At 39.9% G+C, this 23,738-nt stretch overlaps 1 protein-coding gene across 1 annotated transcript in view; it reads left to right on the forward strand.

The window, feature by feature from the left end:
- Window positions 1-23,738, forward strand: part of ankrd13b (ankyrin repeat domain 13B) — a 47,393-nt gene that overhangs the window by 14,332 nt on the left and 9,323 nt on the right. The window contains exons 2-9 of the mRNA XM_042487305.1: window positions 4,498-4,633; window positions 8,077-8,201; window positions 9,249-9,294; window positions 9,693-9,836; window positions 11,828-12,068; window positions 17,580-17,646; window positions 18,895-18,976; window positions 22,067-22,131. Coding sequence (XP_042343239.1) covers window positions 4,498-4,633; window positions 8,077-8,201; window positions 9,249-9,294; window positions 9,693-9,836; window positions 11,828-12,068; window positions 17,580-17,646; window positions 18,895-18,976; window positions 22,067-22,131 — 906 coding nt within the window. The remainder of the gene's footprint in view (window positions 1-4,497; window positions 4,634-8,076; window positions 8,202-9,248; window positions 9,295-9,692; window positions 9,837-11,827; window positions 12,069-17,579; window positions 17,647-18,894; window positions 18,977-22,066; window positions 22,132-23,738) is intronic.

Here is a 23,738-nt window from a genome sequence, read left to right on the forward strand (position 1 = left end):
CGAAGGTATCATTACAGCAGATTTAACAAATAAATATGACTTTAGAAGGGAGAGGCTGCTATAGATCAAAGCCATGGTCCATACTGGGGATACCTGGCCCTTCAAAATGCCAGTTAAAGTTGAGAAAGTCATTGGTGAGATTATGAACGTGGCAGCCCTCGGTTAAGACAGTCTGTCCTTGAAAGAGGTTAAAAAAAATTAGGAATCTGGCATTTTTTAGATATCAAGCTGACATATACTCAATAACATTACAGGCTTCAATTTGACAGGCTTACTTAGAGTGATATGCAATGAACAGAGTGGATGGAGTAAATAATCCTGTGTGCCAGTCGTATAATTCATCACAGAGAGGCTAAGAAGACAGGTGATAGATATTCTCCTTTTCCTCCTTTTTTTCAATCATTCTTTTACCAAGGCAGGAGCTACATCAGGTGTATTTGAGCAGGGGGCAAAGCAGCTAAAGCAGCTACACTTCAGTGGATTGCTCTGTTGTTTCCCCGTCACCCCATGTTATATATTTCACACACTGTTTTCTGGCAGCATCCTGTACTCTCTCTGACCTGTCTCCCTCTCTTGTAATCATCTAACTGCTATCCTTTCTTGACTTTCTGTCTCTCCGTGTCTCCGTCCACCTTGCCACATGTTTCTGTTTAGCCTCGCCCTCATAAGCACTCCCCCCCTTTTTCTACTCCACACCTCCCTCCTCTCCAGCTCTCTGTGTGTCTCCATTCTGTGTTTCAGCCGTTCACCCTCAGCGCTCGGATCCAGAGTCATTGAAATCGAGTACAGCTTTAAAATAAGCTTAAACTGATAATCACAGACATTAGACACAGCCACTTAAAGCAGGAGCAATGGATGAAAGGACAGCTGTGAGACAGAACAAGTGCCATTAAAAGAGAAAAAATGAAAGAAGAGCCAAGTTGTTCATTTTCCTTTCTTTTCATTTTGTCTGTTTTCTCTCATCTATTTCTTTTAGCATCAGCTTTGTTCAAGTCTCTCTGTTCCACTCTTCTACGCCATTTGTATGCGCTTGCAACAATATGTGAATGGTTTCTCTCCAAAATAATATTTCAATTTGGGCGGCAAATGTTTTCCAAGGCTCACTAATAATATTGACTTGTGTTTTTTTTCCTTGCACAGTCTCTTTCTCTAGTAATGTTGAAATGATGGACACTTTACTTTTTTTTTTCTTTTGACAGTTTGTCATACTTGTGCTGCCCAAGCACATGATCTGTGGAGTGTCCTTTGGGACACTGCCCGTGTTACACATGCACACACACAGCACAGAGCGTGGCTGTATTTGCATGTTACACCCTGTTCGTTATCCAGCACAGACACACAAACAAAGCTGACTGCTGTCTTTCTTCCCCTGCGTTGCTATGACGCTCCCTCCCTCTATTCCCCAGCCTCCACAGTTCCTGAGGGACTCCCCTGTGTTGTTGTTTCCTTCAGCTCCCCCTCTCTGCCTTCCTCCTCACTTCTAACTCTCTTTCTCCGTCTGTTCTCTTTCCTCACTCCTCCCTGTATCTTTGTTTGCCATAGCCATCACTTGTAACAGCAATCTGTCACTCTTTTCTTTTTCTCTCTTTCTCCATCTTTGCTTGTCTTACATGTCACAGTTGTTGCTGACAGGCAGTTTCTTTCACTAGAAATGTCTCTAAACACATTATTTCTGTCTGTCTTTTTCTCTCCTGGGATGCTTTTGAAAGAGCTGTGGAGACGAGAGAGCTTTTGAGTTAGTTAAAGATTGTACAGAGATAGTACCCATTAACACATTCAAACCATGATATCATGTTCTTATTATTGAGTTATGTCTAACGAAACTCAATCTAGTATGTACTTAAATATGCTAAAAGCCTGTGAGTGCACATGAGCATTGGTACATGTATCTCAGTGTCCGTATTTGCCAATATATGCTCGTTGTGCATTTCCCGTGTGGTTTCCCTCATTTCCCTTGCAAACAGCAGAAACAGACACCTGCACTAACAGAGTGATAACTGCTGAGTTTTTCTGGTTCTGCTCACAGTGTGTGTTTCTCTGAGCATAACGGTTAACCTATGTTGGACAGTAGCTGCCAGTCATTTTTATGAGGATATTATACTCTAAGCGCAGTAAACAGTCAGGGCAGCATTCAGTTGCTGAGTTGTTTGGTCTATTCTCAGTTGCTTAAAAACTCACCCTTAATACATTTCCTCCCCTGCCCCTGCACTGCTTTGTTTTAAGGAGTTATGTGGATCAATAAGGATTCAGTCCTCTTTTACTGAATTCACCTGCTCAGCCATATTTGTAATGCATCAGATTATTATCAACATGCTATAAAAACAAACAAAAACAACAACCTAGAACCCTCACACAGTTAAGCAAATAGTGTTGATTTGTTTCCTAGACAGAATGTCCCACAGCTTCCTAAAGGTCTTTTTTAAAGTGCTGATTCTGACTTGTACTACACTTATTTCCGAGAGTAATTCTTAATTAGATTTCAAGCCCACGACGGACTGTCAGAACTGACCTTGGATCAGCCTAGGTCTTGAATAATGGTGGCTGTCAGCATGTGTTTAATTGGATGGCAGATCTGAGATCAGTGCAGCACACTGCGGAGAGAGACAACATGAAAATAGTGGTGCATAGAATAGCCTGGGAGAGCAGAGAGAGGGGTGAGCAGTTTCATGCAGCGTTATACAGCCAGTGGTTGATAAAGGGAAACTATTTGTGTAGAGACATGATATCTCATCAGGTGTACAAGCACTACAGCCACTGTAGTAATAAATAGATTGTAAGTAGTCTGGGTGCTGTAGCTGTTTGAGACATTAATACTTGTAGGATTCTCAGTCTTAATGATCAATAGCAGCATGTTATCTTGTCGTCAACATGTATGTGAGATGCAACAAGACCTGCAATAGACAGATACTTTCCAACCTTGACTCAATATTCATTCCATTTTTCCCCTTGACATATTCAAGTCAGTAGTACTTTCTAAAAAAAAATATAAGCCCTTCTGATTCTGATTCAATACAATGTTGCTTTTTTTTTTCTCGGATGAGTGTTTGCTGAGACGATATAGATTTTATCTCTGTACACCAAATATGAAGCCTCAGCCAGCAATTAGCTGAGCAAAAAGGCTGAGGGAGGAAACAGTTTGCCTGTCTGTCATGTCAAAAGGTAAAATAATTAATCTGATTATCACTTTATTACTTTTGGAATCTGTGTTAAAAAAAAAAACAAGTAGTTGTGGTTTTACAGGGAGTTACATGCTACAATAATTTCACAAAACACTGCATCTGATCTACACTTAATGGTCTCTAAAGCCTATTTCCTACTGGAAACCACTTTCCCCTTTCCTACTGGAATCACTAATTTTGGTGGAAAAGCCTAAGAAACACCTTAAACTGTGGAGATGCTAGGCGGTGGATTTTCATTTCTTTGGACAAGCCACCTTTTTCTCCTTTCAGCCTTTATGCTAAGCGAAGTTAATTGTCTGCTAGCTCTAGCTCCTAAGTTGCAGACATCTTCTTATCTAATAGCCTACTAAGTAAGAGAGCAAACTGGCTCAAAATAAGAAAAAAAACAGCCTGACACAGCCCAATAACTCCCTTTTTATTTATTTGTTTAGTTTAAAGATGTTCCAAAAACCAGACCAAAAGATCAATTAGGTAGTCTTGTGAGCAACTAAAATAATCCATAGCTGTCTACCAAATGTCCTTTAATATGTCTGAGAGGGTTTTAAAAGCTCTCTGCAATTATTTCTTTATAATTTAGCATATCAGAGCATGATTGGTATCACAAATTAACATTAATGTAATATGGCTGAGAAATGAGGTCTTGTTGGCATGCTTCTAAATACATAGTGGAACTGAGAGCTTAAATGAAGCCTTAAGCATGAATTATGTTTTTTGTTCAGCAGTGTTGTTGTCAGACAGTTACATAATGTTTCGAAGGGGAAAAAAATGAATTTTCAGTCATAAAGAGACTATAGGTTATATTTTGCTTAAGTGCATGGCAGATTGAGAACTGTGCTCCCTTTTTACTTTACCTGCTCATGTTTTCCAGCCACATATTCAAACTGACAGCCTTCTCTGAGCCTTTTTGAAAAATAACAAACAGAGCTGCTTAAAAAGCTCTGGGTGGAGAGCAGATAGTCCAGCTAATGTTAATCTGTTATTCCCAATCCATCCAAATAAGTGGGATACGGGAGTGTTGCGCCCAGCCATGTTTGAGTGGTGACAGATCAATTAGCACCTGTCACTGTCTCTCTTTCTGACTCTCTGACGCCATCTTCACACTTGTGTCTGTTAAGTTTTTCTATTTCTCCTTCTACCGTCTGCTTGAGATAGAAGAAAACTACAATGATACACAGTTAACCCCATTTTCCCCACCTCCTACTTCATTTCTCTCCGTCTGCTCCTCTTACATTTCTACATACTTTTCTCCCTCTCTTTTTCTTTCCCTTTTCTTCCTTATCTTTTTTTTTCTTACTCAACCTCCTCTTTTTCCATCCAGGCTAATTTAGAGTCTCTGGACCCTCGTGGACGGACCCCTCTCCACCTGGCTGTCACTCTGGGCCACCTGGACTGTGCCAGGGTCCTGCTGCAGCACGGAGCTGACGTTAGCAAGGAGAACCGCAATGGATGGACTGGTGAGTGTGTGTGTGTGTGTGTGTGTGTGTGTGTGTGTGTGTGTGTGTGTGTGTGTGTGTGTGTGTGTCTGTGTGTGTGTGTGTCTGTGTGTGTGTGTCTGTGTGTGTCTGTGTGTGTCTGTGTGTGGAGAGGTATGATCCTTATAGTATGTACAATGTGCAGTGTACATAATACATTATAAGGTGTGTGGGGATTGGAGTGTGTTCTGTTTAGTTCACTAATAGACATATCAATGTCAAAGTAATTATGACACTGCGGTTTAATTCTAGTAAACGATGACACCATGGTGGAGACAACTGGTAGTTTCTATCTCACACCAGCTGTTAAAACTTATGACCACATTTTCTATGAATCTGTATGCCTTCTTTAGAGGATAAAAGTGTTAACTGATTTTCAACTCCTTTCATCGCAATGTAAAATCTAACTGTAATTGCAGTAGTAAAAAGAAGCCATTTTTAATGTGCCACACAGAAATACAAGACATTTCATACAATCTGGCCCAGAACCATTATTGTACAGTGTTCACATTTATTATCTCCACCAGGCATAAGTCTATAGGGAATCATGCCTTTGATCATGTGTGTGTGTGCCTGCAGCTAATCTCAAATAGGCCACTACTGGACCCATCAGCCTAATATGTTTTTGCACATTAATGACTGTGTGTGTCCTCTTGTGGTTGTGGAGAAAATTTTTGAAAAACCTGTTTTCTAGACTTTTTTTCATACTGTCATCAACTGATAACTCCTCGCTCCTCTTAGCTGGCTGGTAGAGGCCACAAGTGATCAACAAAATCACATAGCAAAAAATATTTCCGGCAATTTGCTAGGCTATAAAACAAGCCCCACCTGTTGAAGGCAGAGATCCATGGAAAAGTTAGGTCTCATTTTAAAACGAAACATCTTAAAATTTATTCTATAACTGATCCACTAAAGTTAGGAATGATACGAGATGAATAAATCCCCATTTTCATTATCTTTGCCGCCATCTTAACCATAATGTAGCCAGGAGGTTCAGTTAAGTGAGACTCATCTCTTCTTTGTCTATGAGGGAAAAGGGGAGGCAGGGAGGAGTTTTACTTCAATAATCCTGAGGTTTGTCTCCATATAGCCTGTCTGCTCCGGTTCAGTACTGAAACCACCTGCAGAAGCTCTTAAAATCAGACACGCTAATCCCTTTTAATCAATTTAAATATCTTCTGACTGACACAGAGCACAGCAAATGCATGTATTTTCTTTGAGTGATGTTGTCCCATGTGTTGATGTTTTTGACTATTTACTGATGTATGCAGTGGCTTTTGTGTGTTTTTGCTTTTAATGTGCATTTCAGTATCGGCCACATTTCTCATGTTTTGTCAATGTATACTGTGGTGTGCTTTTGATTTTAAACTGCATGTAGTGTAATCAGGGTGTCTTTGTAAAAGAAATCTTGCTTTCAATATCCTTCCCCGCTTAAATAAAGGTTGATAATTGCCCATTTTTCTTCTTAACAAAAGATTAAACTCAGGATCATGGCATAAAAAACACAGAAAAGTCGATTAACTTTAAGACAATTTAAATAATATCAAGAAAGTACGTGAAAAGTCCATATTACACTTACATCAATTCTCTCTTTATACTGCCTGGCATGGCTTGAATGAAAAAGAGAGTCAAAGGTCTGAAAGGTGGAGTTATATACTATCGAGGGGAGTGGTTTTGTCATAAGTGACAGCTGATGCTGTGATGCAGGTGAAGGACGGAGTTTTGATTTAACAACTACTGTATGCAGTGGTGTAGTTGAGAGTATGTGCAGATATAAGTAATATACCCACATCTTTTTCTGGCCATTTACAGTATGCCCACCTCTCTACTAAGAAAAAGTCATTGGAACATAGCTGCAACTTTGCACAAATTTGACATTTTTCATGATTAGGTGGGGAGAGGATAATAATGTTGTAAAATTTTGAACTAATGTTTTGTACTTTATTTAATAAAATTATGTCATTATTTATTCCACCTACCTGCCCAGGGACTATGGGTGTAAAATAGTAGCTTTGCTAAAAGCGGGTACAATGCATCTCTCCTTGCTTTATATAAGGTTAATGTTTCATTGTGCATTGTCCCTGTCTAAATAAAATTACATTACACTACATACAGGAGAGTATACCCACTTCCTCCTTGGTAGCCTACCCATCTTTTGAGAAGTACACCTGTCTCATCAACTACACCACGTCTGTTATGCACTCAAGTTGGACACACAGCCTGTCCAACACTCCCTGTTCCCCACCGCCATGCACTGACACGCTTTGTGGAGATTGGCCCTCTACTGAGTGCAGCTGATGTTCAAATGCTTCTTTTTGCTTCTTTTTTATAAAAAATGCTCCTCACGTGGCATCAGTCTGATCATGAAGACCTTCTCAAAGTGAAAAAGAGGCTCCTTGGTCTGTTCTATAATGTGTTTTATTTCAGAAAATGTTATACTTATGAAGAACATGAATGCATGTGTGCAGACCAGATGAGTTTAACATGCCAAGTGTGGCCTGCCATCTGCAGTAGCCCAGTGAAATAACAATCTTAAATTGTCTAAAAAATGTTGCGGCTATGGCCCCCTTGGTCACAATTAGAGGACTATGATAATACATAATGTATGATAAACAATATCACTGTATCGCAGAATGGTGCAACATTTCCCACTGGCTCTATTTTACATTTGTACTGATGAGTTTTGTGCGGTTGTGTCCTTTTGATTGTTTAAGAAAATGCAAAGCACTCATGATGCTTTTTTTTGCCACCTCTTTCTTAGTACAAGTGTCCTCTGCCAGACACCGCTCATCTGCTGGCACTGTGCAAATGTAATGTGGAGGACTGGCTATGGGAAACTAACGAAGCTTGAAATCAATTCATTTTTTTAACCATGAAATTGTATTGGCTGGTTTAACAACCTTTGTTGTGAGTCACATCTCTTCACCCTCACCTTTGGGTTTGTTTCTACCGTCATTCCTGTCTAAACTTCTGTGTCACTGCATGTGACATCAGGCTATTTTGTCTAGATGATAGAATTAAGTGTCACAAAGTGAAAACTTTGTCATCAGTGTTGCTGGAAGTCTGTGGTTACAGAGTGTCATAAAGTAATCCTCTTTTTTTCCTAATCTGATTACTGCGTCTTGTCAGCAGTTGAAATAGCATGTACAGTAGATTGTCTCAGCTGTGTGTGTAAGCCTTTACTCACATGTTTGCTGTTAAACGAAGAGAGAGGAAATTGTCATATAATTGTTCAACAGCCTGTAAGTGGCGGCTTGATGAATGATGGGCAAGCCGCAGTAATTGGTGGTACCAGTTTTTCCTTTGGCCTACTTCAGTTTCGGCAATTCCAGCTGCCCCCCCGTTAAATTGCTCACTTACATAAATTTTAGATGAGGTCTGAGTGATTGGCTCTGTTTTACTCTCCGTCTCGCTCTCTCTTTCAGTTCTTCAGGAGGCGGTGAGTACAAGAGATCCGGAGTTGGTGCGTCTCGTGCTTCGTTACCGTGACTACCAGAGGACTGCCAAGAGACTGGCGGGCATCCCCGTCCTGCTGGAGCGTCTGCGCCAAGTGGGATTTCACACAAACACACACACACAAATATACTGTGATTCACACATGGAAAAAGATACTCCCATGACCACACACACCTACATAGGCACAAACAACCATGTATGTTGAAGCACAGATATAAATATAATTTCAAGCATGAACCAAAACACACACAAACTACGAAGGCACATCAGGGGATTTGTGAGCAGAGATGCATTCATTTGAAATGTAGATGAATCCTTTTGATATTTACATTTTTTGCTTTAGGATTAAACATTCTTGGTTTTCTTTGAAGGTATTAATAACTTTGTTTATTACCCAACAAGGGAAATACACTTAAATAATATGTTTCCATGTTGCAAAACTCTCTGTCTCTGTGTAATTTGAGTCAACGCCTCCCTCTAAAAGGGTAAGGAGGGGGGTGCTTAAAGGCACAACAGCAGCAATGGACAAGGTGACAGAGCCTGAAGGTGGATGGTTATGATCCTGAGAGGAAAGCGCTGAGGTGCAGCAGATCGTGCTGCAGCAGTCGAGCTGCAGAGAACAGTGGCAGAGATGCAGGGGACTGCCTTCACACAGTCTGTCTCCCTGTGTATCTGCTCCAGCTGGCTTCCCGATACACACACACACACACACACACACACACACACAAACACACACTCATTTTAGCACATGGTAGACACAACACCCTCACACTTTGACAACGAGTGCTCGCACTTAAGCACACACACTCACAAACATTGTGCACCGTTCTTCATCTGCTCCCATCCACATCAATCTCCCCTCCGTCTCTCCATCCATCACTTCTATTATTAACCCCCACACACACACAGACGCACAACTACTTCTCTGTGCCAGCCCTCCATCTTTGGAACAGACAATGAAGCAGCATCACTGCAGTTCTTTTTCTTCACTTTGCGATTCTTCTCTTTCTCCGTCTATCCATCTTTAAATTCATCACCCTCCATCTCTCCAACTCCCTCTCTCTCTCTATTTTGCTCTTTATCAGTGCCTGTAGCTTTCTCATTTCTCTGGTTCCTTCTCTCTTTGCCTCTTTCTGTCCAGGCCCAGGACTTCTATGTGGAAATGAAATGGGAGTTTACCAGCTGGGGTGAGTCCAGTCTTTGCTTCATTACAGTCAGTAAAACAGTCCAGTCCCGACCAGTCAGAATTAATCATGTTATCATCTCCCTCTGGGGTTGGAGATGCCTGTTTCTTCCTGTTCTACTGGGCAATGATACTCACACACTTCTGGAACTGCAAAATGTATGCATGACTTTGGTTGTAGAGTTAAACAGCTTGTGTTTTATCATCTTAAATACTTCACAAAACCACGTCTGGATGTAATTTCAGTATTAATCTCTGGCAGATTTAATCTTATGTTTTTGCATGCAGTATGGATTCATTAGAGTACTGAGTCCACGAACTGCCAACATGAATCAACTGAAATGCCATACCAATTAGAAATGACACAGTTTAAATTGAAAGTGCATCTATGTTTGTCTTTAGTGCCCCTGGTGTCTCGTATCTGCCCCAGTGACACCTACAGAGTTTGGAAGAGTGGTCAGTGTCTCCGCGTTGACACCACCCTGATGGGCTTCGAGCAGATGACCTGGCAGAGAGGAAAACGGAGCTTCATTTTCAGGGGACAAGGTCAGAGGTCAATCTCACTGTCCTATTTACTGGACTTACTGTGTGTGAATGTTTGAGAGAGTGTGTGTTGTTTTAGGATATATTTATTCATAAAGCCCTTGTACTACTCATAAAGTACTGAAAATGGTACAACAAATATAAAGATGTACACAGTTTTAAAGGGATTATTAGGCATTTTGGGAAATACACTTAATTTTCTTGCCAAGAGTTAGATAAGAAGACTTAAGTAACTGCGTCCAACAAAGAAATGGTCTAGTCTTTCTGGACTGGCTGCTGGCATTAGCTTATAATACATGCATGAGAGTATCATTAATCTCCTCATCTAACTTCCTAGTGAGAAAGTTATCTGCATATCTCCCCAAAATATTCTTTTGAGATATAAGGCCAAATTGTGCATTGACTTGTAAATACAATGTAAGCACGTTTCATTCCTTTTTTTCTTCACTGGGTCACTTAATCCCCTTTTCTAGTCACTTTCTTTCTTCCTCTTTCTATGTGCATTCAGTCCAATGAATTAACTCTGCTTCAAACACTGAAAATGTATGTATGTGATATCAAAGGTCTAATGTCTGTATTGAAAAATTGAGCAGAAAGATTATGATCACAGTTCAGAGATCTGCACAGGTCCAGTTTTACAAACCTGCACCCACCAGCACCTGCAAAGATCAGTGCTGTAACCAACCATTACCTGCAATTACAAATTAGTAAGAACCAGCCCCTTAACCATTAGGCAAGGCTGCTTTTTTTGTATAGCACATTTCATACAACAGGGCAATTTAAAGTGCTTTACAGAGCAAAAAATAAAGGATACAGATTTGCATTAAAAGAGTAAAGAGATAAAATGTAAAAGGTAAAATTAATAACTAAATGATTTTACGTTTTTAAAATAAAAGTAACACATGAATTGTTGCTGTGTCTGTTGATGACTTCAGAGAAAAATGACTGCCTTGCACTTTTCAAGATCAAATTGTTAAGGTGTAATTTTTCTTTATATATTTCAAAATGAATGTGGAGCTTTGATTTATGTCATTTTCGTTCTGCTTTCCAGCACTTCGTTAATATAAGTCATGCAACCCAACACATTATTTTACATGCAGGCTACACAGTCACTAACTTTACAGTGGATTATTTTTACAGTTGAAACAGGTAACATAAATACAAATCATAGCCTATGTAGAAGAATCCCTATTTTGCCACTCACTATTAAGGTTACTGTGCAGAAAAATTCTATCACGCAAGGTCCCTGGTTTGAGATAGTTTCTATGTTCCTATATTACAAATCCAGCTGAGGAAATGTCTCTTTCACTGGCTGCACTGGGTGTGCGCTGGTTGTGTTGTAGACTTTCACAAAAAAAAATCCTTGCAGTTGATTGGGTTTAATAATATTAGCTGATTTAGATTTTAAAAATACAGCAAAGTCATTTTGATCTCTGACTTATCCAGAAAAAAAAAAACATTTTTCCTCTCACCCACTGACTTCCCACTTTAAGTGCAATTTTACCTGTGCCTGTACCCATAAATTTTATATGAACATATTTTGAACCCATTACACAACTTTTTTGTTAGCTATCCAAGCCAGTGCAAGACTCTTGTCACTGTTATTATTGTGGAATATTGTAGAAATTAGCAGTACTTTAACACATTCCAGTATTTATCATTCATGCACAAAGATAATGTGAGATGGAGCATATATTCACAGAGACTGGTTCAGGTGTGGCTATACCTTTCCAGGAGGATCCTCTCTCTTCCTGTCTCTTTGTAGCCTCATTGTTTAACTTAGGCAACTTTCCATGGCTTCTCTCTGCATTATTACACCAGTTCTTTAATTTTTATATTTATTCTCACCACTCTGAAATATTCCTCTTCCTCCCCTGCATTTTTCTAGTCTCTAAAAGTGCCACAGTAGCATGTTGGTATTACTTTCCCACTGTCAATTTCCCTAACATTGCCTGCATTTTGCTCTTCCTGTCTGTCACCCTCTTGCCTCTCAGACTCCAGCGCAGAGGTGATGGAGGTCGACCATGACAGGCAGCTGGTGTTTTGCGAGACCTTGTGCGTCTCGTCTCTCACGGCGCTCTCACCTGGTCGAGGGAATGGTGCCGCCTGCAGCAGCAACGCTGCCAGTTTGGGCCTTCTGGGGGCGATCCAGCCCAGTGATGAGCAAGTAGCAGCCAGGCTGTCTGCCCCCGTGGTGACCACTCAGCTGGACACCCGCAATATCGCCTTTGAGAGGTCAGACACAATACTAACATAAACATAATATTATAGAAACAATCCGAGACATACAATGTAGTCTACTTTATGATGTACAGTAAGAGGCACAAAATACTTAATACACAGCTGTTCTTGATGTACTCTGCATCCAGCTTTTGTCATTTTGGTTAAGCAAACTTAGATGGTGTAATGTGACAATTTACAATGCAGCTGAAACAGAAAATCAAGTACAAAATCTAAGACGTGTAGAATACACATTGGGATTTTGTATAACATCCCTCAGAATCCAAGAAACACGGGCTTCTTTCTCTCACCATTTTGCAACCATGTTCAACAATCATCCAGGACAAAATCATCCGTAGAACAAGCATGATAATCATTTTCTCCACCAACAGTAGCCTCTGTACAACACATTGCAATTCAGCCTCAGGACATGTTCTGCTCTGAGTGCTTCCTTTTTTTCCTTCCCGAGTGGAAAAAAATCACTCTTTTGTTGTTGAATTTCTGTCACTCTTTCACTGTTGCTGTCTCCTACACTACAACCCACAGCCGAGTGGAACAAGTTCAGGCACGTTCTCTGGTGGCTGTCAAAATGCATTTCACAAAATGTAGAAAAAAACACTAACAGAAGTGTAGCAGTAGTGGAGGAAGTGGAGACAACAAGAGAGTTCATTGAACACAACTCATATTACTGATATAATCTACAACAGAGCAGAGGAGAAATATTCCTGTAAAGAAAGTGCATTAAAAGTCTGAGTTAATTCTAAAACCCTGTTGCAGTTTGAAGTGATACTGTGTAGCCTTTAAAGTAAAAAAGTAACACAATTGTTCTATTAAAAATGAAAAGTTCACTTCATAATCATTTCAACATAATCAGGGGCTTTGTTGCCATAGGCACAATGAGCTTATGGTGGCTATTTTTCCAAAAAGTTTTGAAAGATATTGCTGTGTAACTGACTTCACTCAGTTTCCCAAGCCCTGGCTCACAATGTTGATGGATGGTGCAATATACAACACTCATAATATTAATTTTGTAGCAAACTCTTATTATTTATGTCCTCTCTGTATTGTCACTGCTCTGCAGTGTGCGCTACCTGGGCTTGGCATATGCCTAAGAGAGGTGCTCTTGTTTTCCCATTTTCTAGGATAGCAAAGGCATGACATGCCCTGTTCTTCCTCTGATTGGTCAGTGGTTATTGCAATTGTTGGTTGGATCGGTTAGGTTTAGGAAAGAGGGGTGTGATCGATTACGGTTAGGGTAAGAATGTCAGGGTACGTCAATCAGAGGCAAACTGAGGCAGAGTGGGGTGAGTCATTCCTTTGCTATCCTAGGAAACATTAATAACCCTCTGGTTCCTTGCTAGGTCGCCTAGGTAAATATCTTAGGAAATCTGCATTTCCTAAGATAGTGAAGGAATTACCTACCCTACTCTCCCTTTGACTGCCCAGTGCCCACTGCTTTTTGTGGTTGGATTGGTTTAGACAAGATAGTATGTTTGGTTAGGGTTGGGGTAAGAATGTCAGGGTTATCCAGTCAGAGACAGAGTTAAGCAGAATAATACTGGCCAATCCTTCACTATTCAAGGAAATGCTAATTCACATCCCAGCTAACTCAGTAACACCAGCTGGGTGTATGTTTTTATTTTGACATTCTAGTGCTTAAAATAAGGCCTCACCCTGAAGTAAATGTTTTACTGCCATACCCCTTGTATCTAGTTAAAAATAACTCAAACAATAAGTTGCTTATCAAGACAAGGCAAACAACATGTACTTGAATTGAGTCTACTTAATCTTACTTAGAAAGCATAAGATAAGCCATTTATACTAAAAACAAGACCAATGAGAGTCTAAATACAAGATTACACTTGGTTAGATCTGCAGTTTTTGCAGTGTGTTTGCTCTGTCAGCACTGTTGCTTATGTCGGCATTGCTAGCTGTCATTTTGGCTAAGCCAACTTTGCTTGTGACATCCGAAGTGAGAGCAGTTTAATGAAAGTGAGAAATAACTTCTGTATCCTCCCCGAGATTTGGATCAGCTCCAAAATTTAATGGGTTCTTCTTTGGCGCTCTCTACAGCCTTTCACTGTGTTTCATGTAAATTAGGCCAACTGGTTTTGTGTAGTCCTGCTAACAACCAACAGACTATCAAACAGCACTGAAAACATGATCTCCTGAACAGAGGTTATCATTATCTTGTAACTCCTGTGGCCATATAAGCCACTGGTCAACAAAAGTTACGCTGGCTCATATTAAGTCATTGCATTTTTGCATTATAATCTCACCAAAAATACTCCATTCTTGACCTTCCATTTCCATAACCCAAATGGCTAAACTTCAAAAAAACAAAAACAAACAAACAGGAGCGTCAGGAGTAAGTTTGATGTGGAGGTAGGGAGGCACAAATTATCTTCAGGCTCAGGCCACTTCAAAAAAGTAAGTTGCACTCAGACATGGAGAGGCAGGCAGCAGAGTGAATAGACATGGAAGAGGGAGACAAGACATAAGCTGACTAGGAGGAGAATGGAGAAGAGGGATGGAAGAAAATTAGATGAGCAGGTGGCTTGTGTGCAGTCAATTAAGGAGCTTTTTATTACAATAATGGTACAGTTATACAGCTCGGTTCCACATAAAAGGACATGGACGAAGACATGAACAGTAGAGAAGAGGAGGAGATAAAGGAGGGACAGGAACATAGAGGATAAAAATAAACTATCTAATTCTTGTCAGGTGATGGGAAAAGACTGATGTGAAAAACAGGGATGATAGAACATGGAGAGTTTTGGACAGAGAGGGATAAGGGATAAATGGTAAAGAGAAGGATGAAAGAAAAAGGATGGAGGAAGATAGGAAAAGGGATGGGACAGAGAGAGATGAGGGGGAGTAGACATAATGCAGAGGGAAACAGGGAGAGAAAGATAAATGTGACATAAGGATGTGGGGGACAAAAGTACAATACAGACACCAAAATAGGGGGAGTTGATGGTTTGGAAGGCAGGAGGAGAAAAGGGAGAAAAATAGACTGCGTTGAGACAAAATGACAGATAGGTGAATCATGGAAAGAGATGCAGAGACAGGAAGTGAATGTTAACAGGTAAAAAGCGAGAAGACAGAGAGGGGAGTTAGGGAGAGAAGTGAGCAGGGGGAGGTGGGTAATCATCTCCCTGTCAGACTTGTACCTCAGTGTCACCTCTGTGCATTTTCCCTGGTCAGCACTCCTGTCTACATGCCAATAATCTATTTATGATGCTTTAGAGCAAACCACTTTGTCAAGCACTACCGACAGGACATCCACCTCTGGACTTAATACGTCTTCACGCAGCCATGCACAAAAACTACAACACTGCAGTTTTGCTTTTTTGGGGCTTGGATAACAAGTGTAAAGTTTACTGAATGCCCAGTAATTGAGCTCTGATATAACATCAGAATTCAGACAGGTTCATAACTTTGTTTGACATCGGATAGTGTGGCAGACCGATTTTGCATTGTGCTAGAGAGTCATGAAATTGCACTGGACTTGGTCTTAATGGTTTCCAGCATTTTCTAGCCAGTGAGCTACTGTGGTGACCCAGTAAATTCTCTTTTTGTATGGGGAACAAGTCCAAAATGTATTTCAGCACTAGATTTAAAATAATAAAAATAGCCAACCAATTAATTTACCAATTAAAAGAGAGGAAGGAAAGCTGGCTAATTGTTAGGGTTAATGTATGTGAATAGATGATTGAATTTGGGAACATAGTATCCTGGGAATAAAGGGCTCTAGGAACAAGGAAAATGGACATTAGGAACATAGGACCTTGGTAACATAGTGCCCTCCAAACATAGGACCTTGAGAACATAGGACCTTGGTAACACAGGACCCTGGGAATATAGGACATGGGGAACACATGACTTTGGGATAACAGGACCTTGGCAACATAGGATGCTGGAAATATAAGGCATTAGGACCTTGGGAACATTGTACATTGTGAACATAGAACCCTTGGAACACAGAGCCCTTGGAACATAGGATATTGGGAATATAGGACTTTGGGAACATAGATTATCCCAATAACGAGTCCTAAAACCTGAAACTAAGATAGTATTCCAGCACCTCAGGTTCCTTTGTCAGTGTTGTTTTTTAGACTGGTTTTTGGTTAGAAGCCTTAAATAAGGTCTGTGGTTAACACAAGCTGAAAAGAGACCATGCTTTGTTCTATGTCAAAAAGTATGTCAGTAAATATGCTTCCCACAAACTTTGAAGCTTTTGTTTCTTTAAAAAGGTCTGTGACCGTAGTGTAGTTCATTTTAGCCTAGCATTAGTTTTTTTCTTCTGGGAATTACATTTAGGCTTCAAAAATCCAGAAAGTGGAAAGTGTTATCTCGCTGAACAAAACATGTAAATGTCATAAATGTTTGTTTACCACATAGATTTTTCTCTACAAAGATCCAAAATCCAATGGAAAAATTTCATAGGCTTTTTGCCGAGAAAACCGGGAGAAGGTTCTGAGTCAGGCTGCAGAAAATATCAACCCTGAGGCTCTCTATGGAACCTTGGGAACGTAGGACCTAATTAATGTAGGACCCTGGGAACATAGATACACTCCCTAAGGCTCTACAGTCATGCAAGTGGCTCTGAGATGTTGCACTTAGGCAAAGCTGTGCTTTCACCAAATGCATCTCAATATTTAGTAGGTCAGTTTTTTCATCATCACCAAATCAGTTCAGTGTGTTTGCTGCTAACATTTGCTTATTAGCACAAAAACAAAAGCCAGTGAAGCTGATGGAAATGTAATAAGTTTTGCAGGTATTTGGTCGTGTCATTGCTAAAGTGGGGGCACAGGGATACAACACTGACATAATGTCATACTGTGTGGTGCAGTGAAGATGTGACTGACAATGTTGCAAGGGCATCATGAAATTATTTTGCATCCACCCAGGGAATTTTCCTTTAGCTATGGGAACTGCCATAAACCAAAGTATTTGATACATTTGAAATTTTACCGCATGAAATGCTAGATGAAATGTTTCACTGGCTGACTTTTCCATCCCTAGAGCCACACCACTAGCATGGCTGAAAATCACCTAAAACCTTTCTTCTAAAATTGTTACATGATCAAAATATCTTTGAAAATACCTGATATAATTTCAAAGATACAATGACCTTAGAAACATAAAGGCTAATATGGAAAAATCAACCCAAAAACTCACTTTCTGCAGTTTGGTCCTGAAGGAGCACCTTATGTGAATAGATCATGGAGATGGGATATGCCTCACTAACTTCTGGGCAGACTTTCTAATTGCACTCTGAATTGTTGATCTTCGCTGACAACAAACAAGGACGATGGCTGCAATGTTTTCAGGCTGTAGATTATCGAGAAACCCAGAGTCTGTGACTTCCAATCTAATCTGTATTTATGATTTCCTCCCAGATATATATCTTTAGATTGCTTGGTACGGGCAAAGCTACACTGACTGTGATTGCAACAGTGTGTTACCTGGGGGTCAAGACTCTAGAGAACTGATGTTGGATGTGTTGAATCTCTTTTGCAGGAACAAGACGGGTATACTCGGGTGGAGGAGTGAGAAGACTGAGACAGTGAATGGATATGAAGCCAAGGTAGGGCAAAGGCTGCTTTGACAGCTCACTGATCTCTCACATTGTCCAGAGAAACCACCGCTGTCACAGCTCAGTTTTATAGTTACTGAAAGTTCACTTTACTTGAAGAGTGTAATTTCCAGAGAGAATTAATCCCAAAGTTATTTTAAAACATCTTGAGGACATAACCTTTAAATAATGATAGATGGATTTCTGAGACCTGAATTCTTGACCTTCAAATGGGGACTATTTATCATCATCTAAAAGAACCAGATGGCCCATCAAAATAAGTAAAAATAAAAAACAAGCAAAACAAGTCTATCTGTCGCACAGACACACATTACCTTGACCCCATTTGTTTTGTTGACCCCCGGGAGGGATCGATGGGAGACAAGTGTCAGACACCCTGGACCATCTGTCACTAGTGGTTTAAAAGCACTTCAGACAGGCTCGACAGTAAAATACTGCTGCCTGAAAAGCATCTATTTTCTGCATCATTGATTTAGAGTTACAAACGTAAACAGACAACTCCTGTTGAGCTGCTCTCTTACTGGATGCTTTTTAGCTTTTCCTTTCACTCATACGCTGTCCAGTGTAAACTCAGAATCAGCAGCCTACTCAATTTTTAATCAGTATTTCCTTTCTGCGGTCACAAGTAAGGAATTCCAGTGTTCTGCTATGATCTGTAGTTTGGAGAAGTTGACCTGTATTAAGCAGAGACGAGACAAGGGGTTTTATGTTATGTAAAAAAAAACAAAAGATAAAAATTGTTTTCTCTTATTCTGAAAAACAATAACAATGTCTCACTGTGGTTTCCACTGTACTTCTGTTCAGGGTTCTTAGAGACATGGTTATAAATCATGGTTCAATACAATGGATTTTTTTCTGCTCCATATCTGTGATCAGTGTTGATGTTATGTGTTGTATAGCAATGTTACTTCTCAATCACAATAAATCTGTTTGGATTTCAGTTATTCAAGTTTGTTGATAAGAAGTCTGACAGGGAACTGGGACTTATCTGGGGTCTAATTGACCGAGTTTGCATCACTATGTAGGATAACATACTGTATATTTCCAGTAAGGGTAGGATTATTTGGCAAACACGGAACACACTATTTTTGTTAGCATCCATATAACAAAGGAAACTCCTTATTTGGTATAATTATGATGTTTTATGCTCATTTCTGTACTTTGTCACATTCATCTTATCTGCGCTTATTATTCATACAGCAGTGGGGCCCCACAGCTAATTGTCTCCTCCTCTCTCAGGTGTACGCAGCATCCAATGTGGAGCTGATCACCAGGACCAGAACTGACCATCTGTCAGACCAGAACAAGAACAAGACAAAAGGTAAATCATTGTATCTTGTCAAACGTACTTCTGTGCCTTAGACATCATCACCTCTAAGGCCGTCAAGGTGATCTCTATGTGCAGGTGCGTTGCAGCTGCAGCAGCTGAATTTCTCCATTATCCCCTCTGTAACCCTCAGCCCAAGTGCTACCATGCCATGTCTGATAAAAGAGGCACTGATGATGAGTAATCCCTCTCACCTTAGTTCGATGAGATCACCCCGAAGCTTTGGCTAACAGCCTGTAACGTTTGCTCGACGGCTCGTTTTCTGGTTCACATCATAAATCAAACGGGATTAGTAGGTTTCTCTTCCTGGACTATTGCTGTCAGCAAGGATCAACCATCACATGCTCCTCCGAGAGCTCCACTCTCCCTGGTCACAATCCCCATCTGCACTCTGCTAATATGAGAAGGGAAGTGTTCTTGGAAGCATTATACGGAATAGAAGGTAAAAGGTAGATTTATTAGTCATTTTTTAAATAAAGTTTAAAAAAAATGAAACTACATTTGTCCTTGGTCCTGCAACATCATAGGAGTTGAGGGATGAGTTGATTAAAATCAGCAGCTACTATGAAGACTCCATACAGTTGTTTAGGCATGTTGCTGCTGGTGGCATTGTTAAATTCCTGGAATGCATTTTTTGAATTTGCATCAGAGTCTTGTGTCCTTATGACTCCCAACAAGGTCAACTCATCAAGTGCACCAGCTTGATCTAAGATGTTAGGGGTCAACCATGTCTCTGTGAAGACGTGCACGGAGCAGTCCCTGATCTCCCGTTGCGGATTGAGCCTCAATCACATCTCATCCACATTATTCTCCTGTGACCGGACATTAGCCTGAAAAAGGCTTGGTAGAGGAACAGCTCTTAGTCCAAGTTGGGTCAGCCTGATGCTGGCTCTCCTCCCTCTCTTTGTCTGGCGCTTTCGAGAGTGACTCACTGTTTGCCTTTCCCTTGTGCTACTTATCATCATTTTGTCAACAATGTAAAAAAAATCTTAGCATCAAGAGAGACACATACTGTATCTTGAGTCGAGCAGCAGCTGCAGACAGATCAGCCGGCTGAAGGTCAAAATGTGGACATTTGTCTTATAAACCACAACGCGACATGACACCACCCTCATTAAAACTAATTGATGGGCCTTTGCATTTTTTTCAGCGCTCATTCAGTTTCTGGTTGGTGAGGACAACCACAGCATCAGTTCTGTCACAAAGTACAAGTCACACACTAACAAGCTGGTCATGTTTTCTTTGCTGCGCACATCTCTCTCATATCTAAATCAGCAGCAGCTGCTGTTATTCTGGTGCCACTTTAAAAACAAAGGGCTCCTTCACTGTGTGATAAATCTCACTTTCTCATTCAGCTCTTTGCTGAGTGATGGCATCCTATACAAACTCATTATTTTCTGCAAAAAAATCTGCAATTATGTGAGTTATCTCACACAAGACACTTGTGGAATTGTGTTTTCTTTGTGCTTTTCCAACTACTTTTTAAACTGGACAGGGCTCAAGTGATGGCATGTGCCAAACAGGATGTTGCGGCACATGAATGAAAATGCGACGATTGTGGTTGTTGGTCACTTTTAATCAAATCTGGTCCAGACACACTCACACAGTCCTAATGAAGCAGATTAACTGAGTCTTTGAGTGTTAGATATTTGATTAAAGATACTTAAAATGTTTTTGAGCTTTGATTGATGCTTTTTTTAGTGATGAATTCTCAGTGTCATGGAAAAAAACAATTTGATTTGTTTTTAATTTGAGAATTTAAAGCCCCCCTCCACTCAAAAAGGTTTTTTTCTTATTTGATATTTGAGCTTTGCTCAAATTATTTATTTGCAAAGGGTAATTCTAAAAGCCATTTTTCACATAAACTTTCAAAGGAAAGAAGTTTCTTTGTGATCACCCGAAATCTGAGTTTCATACCTGTACGTATGACGTATTGAAAACTATTTGTGGTCTAACTGCTGCAAATCTTTTTTTTTTTTTTTTTTAGAATTTTCAGTTGGAGACATGTTTCCAACGGCTAAGCTTTTGAAATATTCATATTTTCCGTATATTTTAATGAGGAAGAAGGAAAAGATATCATTTTAAGAATCGTAAAATGGTAACTTTTTTGTGAAAAAAACAATATCTGACACAAATTATTATTCTAAGCAGAGCATGTGTTTGAAAACATGCCTGGAGGGCTCTTTAAAATCCAAAAAAGACAGTTTGACAGTCCCAAAAGGCTCTTCAGAGCGTTTGCCATTTTCGGAGTCGGTCTTTATCACATAGGTGTTTGATTATTTAACAAATGTCCTGTATTTTTTTAATGCATTTTCATTCTAATGGTGACAGCAACTTCCACCTGTTGCATTTGTGTTCATGTGCTTATTGTATAATAGTGTGTGCTTTCAGGTGGAGTAGACTGTAATATGATTTCAGCTGTAGAAATGTGACATTCAGGTCCTTGAGTTACAGTGAAGGCAGATATACTGATGGCATAGTATTAGTATCTTTAACTGTGACTTTTCATTTTTATAGAATTCATGTTGCAGCTCCAAGTGGACACAGCCGACTTTTAAACTCTTCCCTCCCTAGCATTTCCAAGGGGTATTATCGTTGGAGCCATTGTCACAAAGACAACCGGATCACTGTCTGTCTTCCTCTGAGTCTAGCAACTACCAACAACACAGGACCACTCTGCATTTTGTTTTTCACAGTTACTTTGGTTGTTCCACCATCTGCCATCTCTGCTACTGTAGCTACATAGAACTTAAACTGAAAATCTCTTATGGTTGTGTTCATTTCATACTGGCTCATGGTTGTTAATAAGACTACAGCATAAAATGCAATAAAATATCCTGAACAGAGCACTGTAGAGGAGAATGATATTACAGACACCACAGTGGAGATTAATGAGCCCATGTGTCATCATCTCTTGATAAACAAGCATCAACTGAATCCAGCTCTGGGTGCTCTGTCATGTACCAAAACTCAGGAGGTTTCTGAAGCTCTGAATAACAGGACAGTTTGAGTCAGTTTGTGAGTGTACATTGTGTAACTACATTCTCTCAGTGTAACTCATCACTGCTGTGTGTCTTCGAGCAGGTGGGAAGACTCCACTGCAGAACTTCCTTGGGATTGCTGAACAACACATGGGACCTAACAATGGGGTGAGTGGACAGTTTATTTTAGATTGTGTAACCTGAAATTCCACTTGTGGTGATTTGACAGTGTTTCATTTTTAAATGAGGGATTATTGTTTTTGTTCCAGGTGTTGAGGAGAGGTAATAAAAACTTTTCAAACTTAATCTAATACACCAAAAAAACATACTTGGTTGTGATGGGAACAAGGATGTTTTCAACTAAAATCAGTGATTAATGGGTTCTTGTGCTCATAAATAAATCATTGTCCTTAATATTAGCATCATTGCCATCACATCCCCTCTTTGGGTGGACAGTGAGTGTATAATTCCTTGTCCGGTGAGCGTGCTTGCACAGTAAAACAATAAGTCAGAGGCTCCAACCTGCTCTCAAATATTGATTATGTTTTTTAAATTTGTTTCTGTCAGAGAGCTTCTATGACGCATACCTCCCTCCTTCCCCTTTTTCTCTATTCTGTATTTTCACTTGTTCCCCCTCACTGTCACCTCTGCTCTTTTTCAACTTGATGCCTCTCACTATGCTCTTTCTACACAGCATTGAGACAAGCTTTTTTTGGTTTTGATGTACACTGCGCAGATAGTTTATGCAACTGTAAAGCTGCAATGTTTCAGTTTTGCCAAACCTTAAATGGATTGTGACGAATTGACTGCCACTGGAAGGGAAATGCAAACAATTCTCTTCTGTTTCACAACTCTTACGAAGCCTCTACTTCCTTTCAGTGATGATGACAGGCTTTGGCGGGTGTATTTAAGTCATACTTAACAGCTGACAGTGAGCTACTAATTAGAGCACTAAACCAACAGGCAAATCTACTGCAATGAAGAAAAGTACAGGCATAAGAAAACTGCCTTGTCATTTGTTCTCAACTTTTGGCTTTTGCGCAAGGTTTTTTCTTTCATCTGGCTTTTGAAAATGTCAGAAGGTAAGAAGGAAGCCTTGAAGTCCCAGTAGGTGGTGAGGTTTTTGTTCCTCAACAGAATAAAAGCAAAGGCAAGTGAGGTTGAAAAGCCAGAAATCTTTCTACTTTATAAAGTAATCTGTGAGTCACTGCTATTGATCAAATCTTTTTGATGTTTTTTTTTATTTTTATTTTTATTATGAATGGGTAAATTTTATCTTTAAAATGGCAACATATGGTTACATTAGGAGTTTGTTTTGATGCCTCCACACTGACGACAGCTGTGGACAGAGGCATTTTGTTTTCAGGTTGCTGTATGTGCATATGTTTCATTCCTGTGAACTCAACACAGTGATGTAATTTCTTTAAATTTGGTTCAATCGTCCACTTGGACTCAACGATGACCGAACTGAATTTTGATTGTAATGATCCAAAGGTCAAGGTCACTACTACCTGATTCATCAAATTCTCGTGAATGCAATGTTTTGTGAACACTTTCACAGATTTTCTTTTTTCAAATTGACACAAATGTCCAGTTGGGCTCAAGGATGAACCAGTTACAATTTGGTGGTTAAAGGTCAAAGGTCACTGTGAGCTTGCATCCATTTCATTCAAGTCAATAGGATATCTCAATAAGGCCCTAAGGGAATTTCCTCCAATTTGGCACAAACATCCACTCGGATTCAGCAATGAACTGATTAGAATTTGGTGGTCAAA

The sequence above is a fragment of the Plectropomus leopardus genome, chromosome 5, assembly GCF_008729295.1.
Source record: "Plectropomus leopardus isolate mb chromosome 5, YSFRI_Pleo_2.0, whole genome shotgun sequence".
Lineage (NCBI taxonomy): Eukaryota > Metazoa > Chordata > Actinopteri > Perciformes > Serranidae > Plectropomus > Plectropomus leopardus.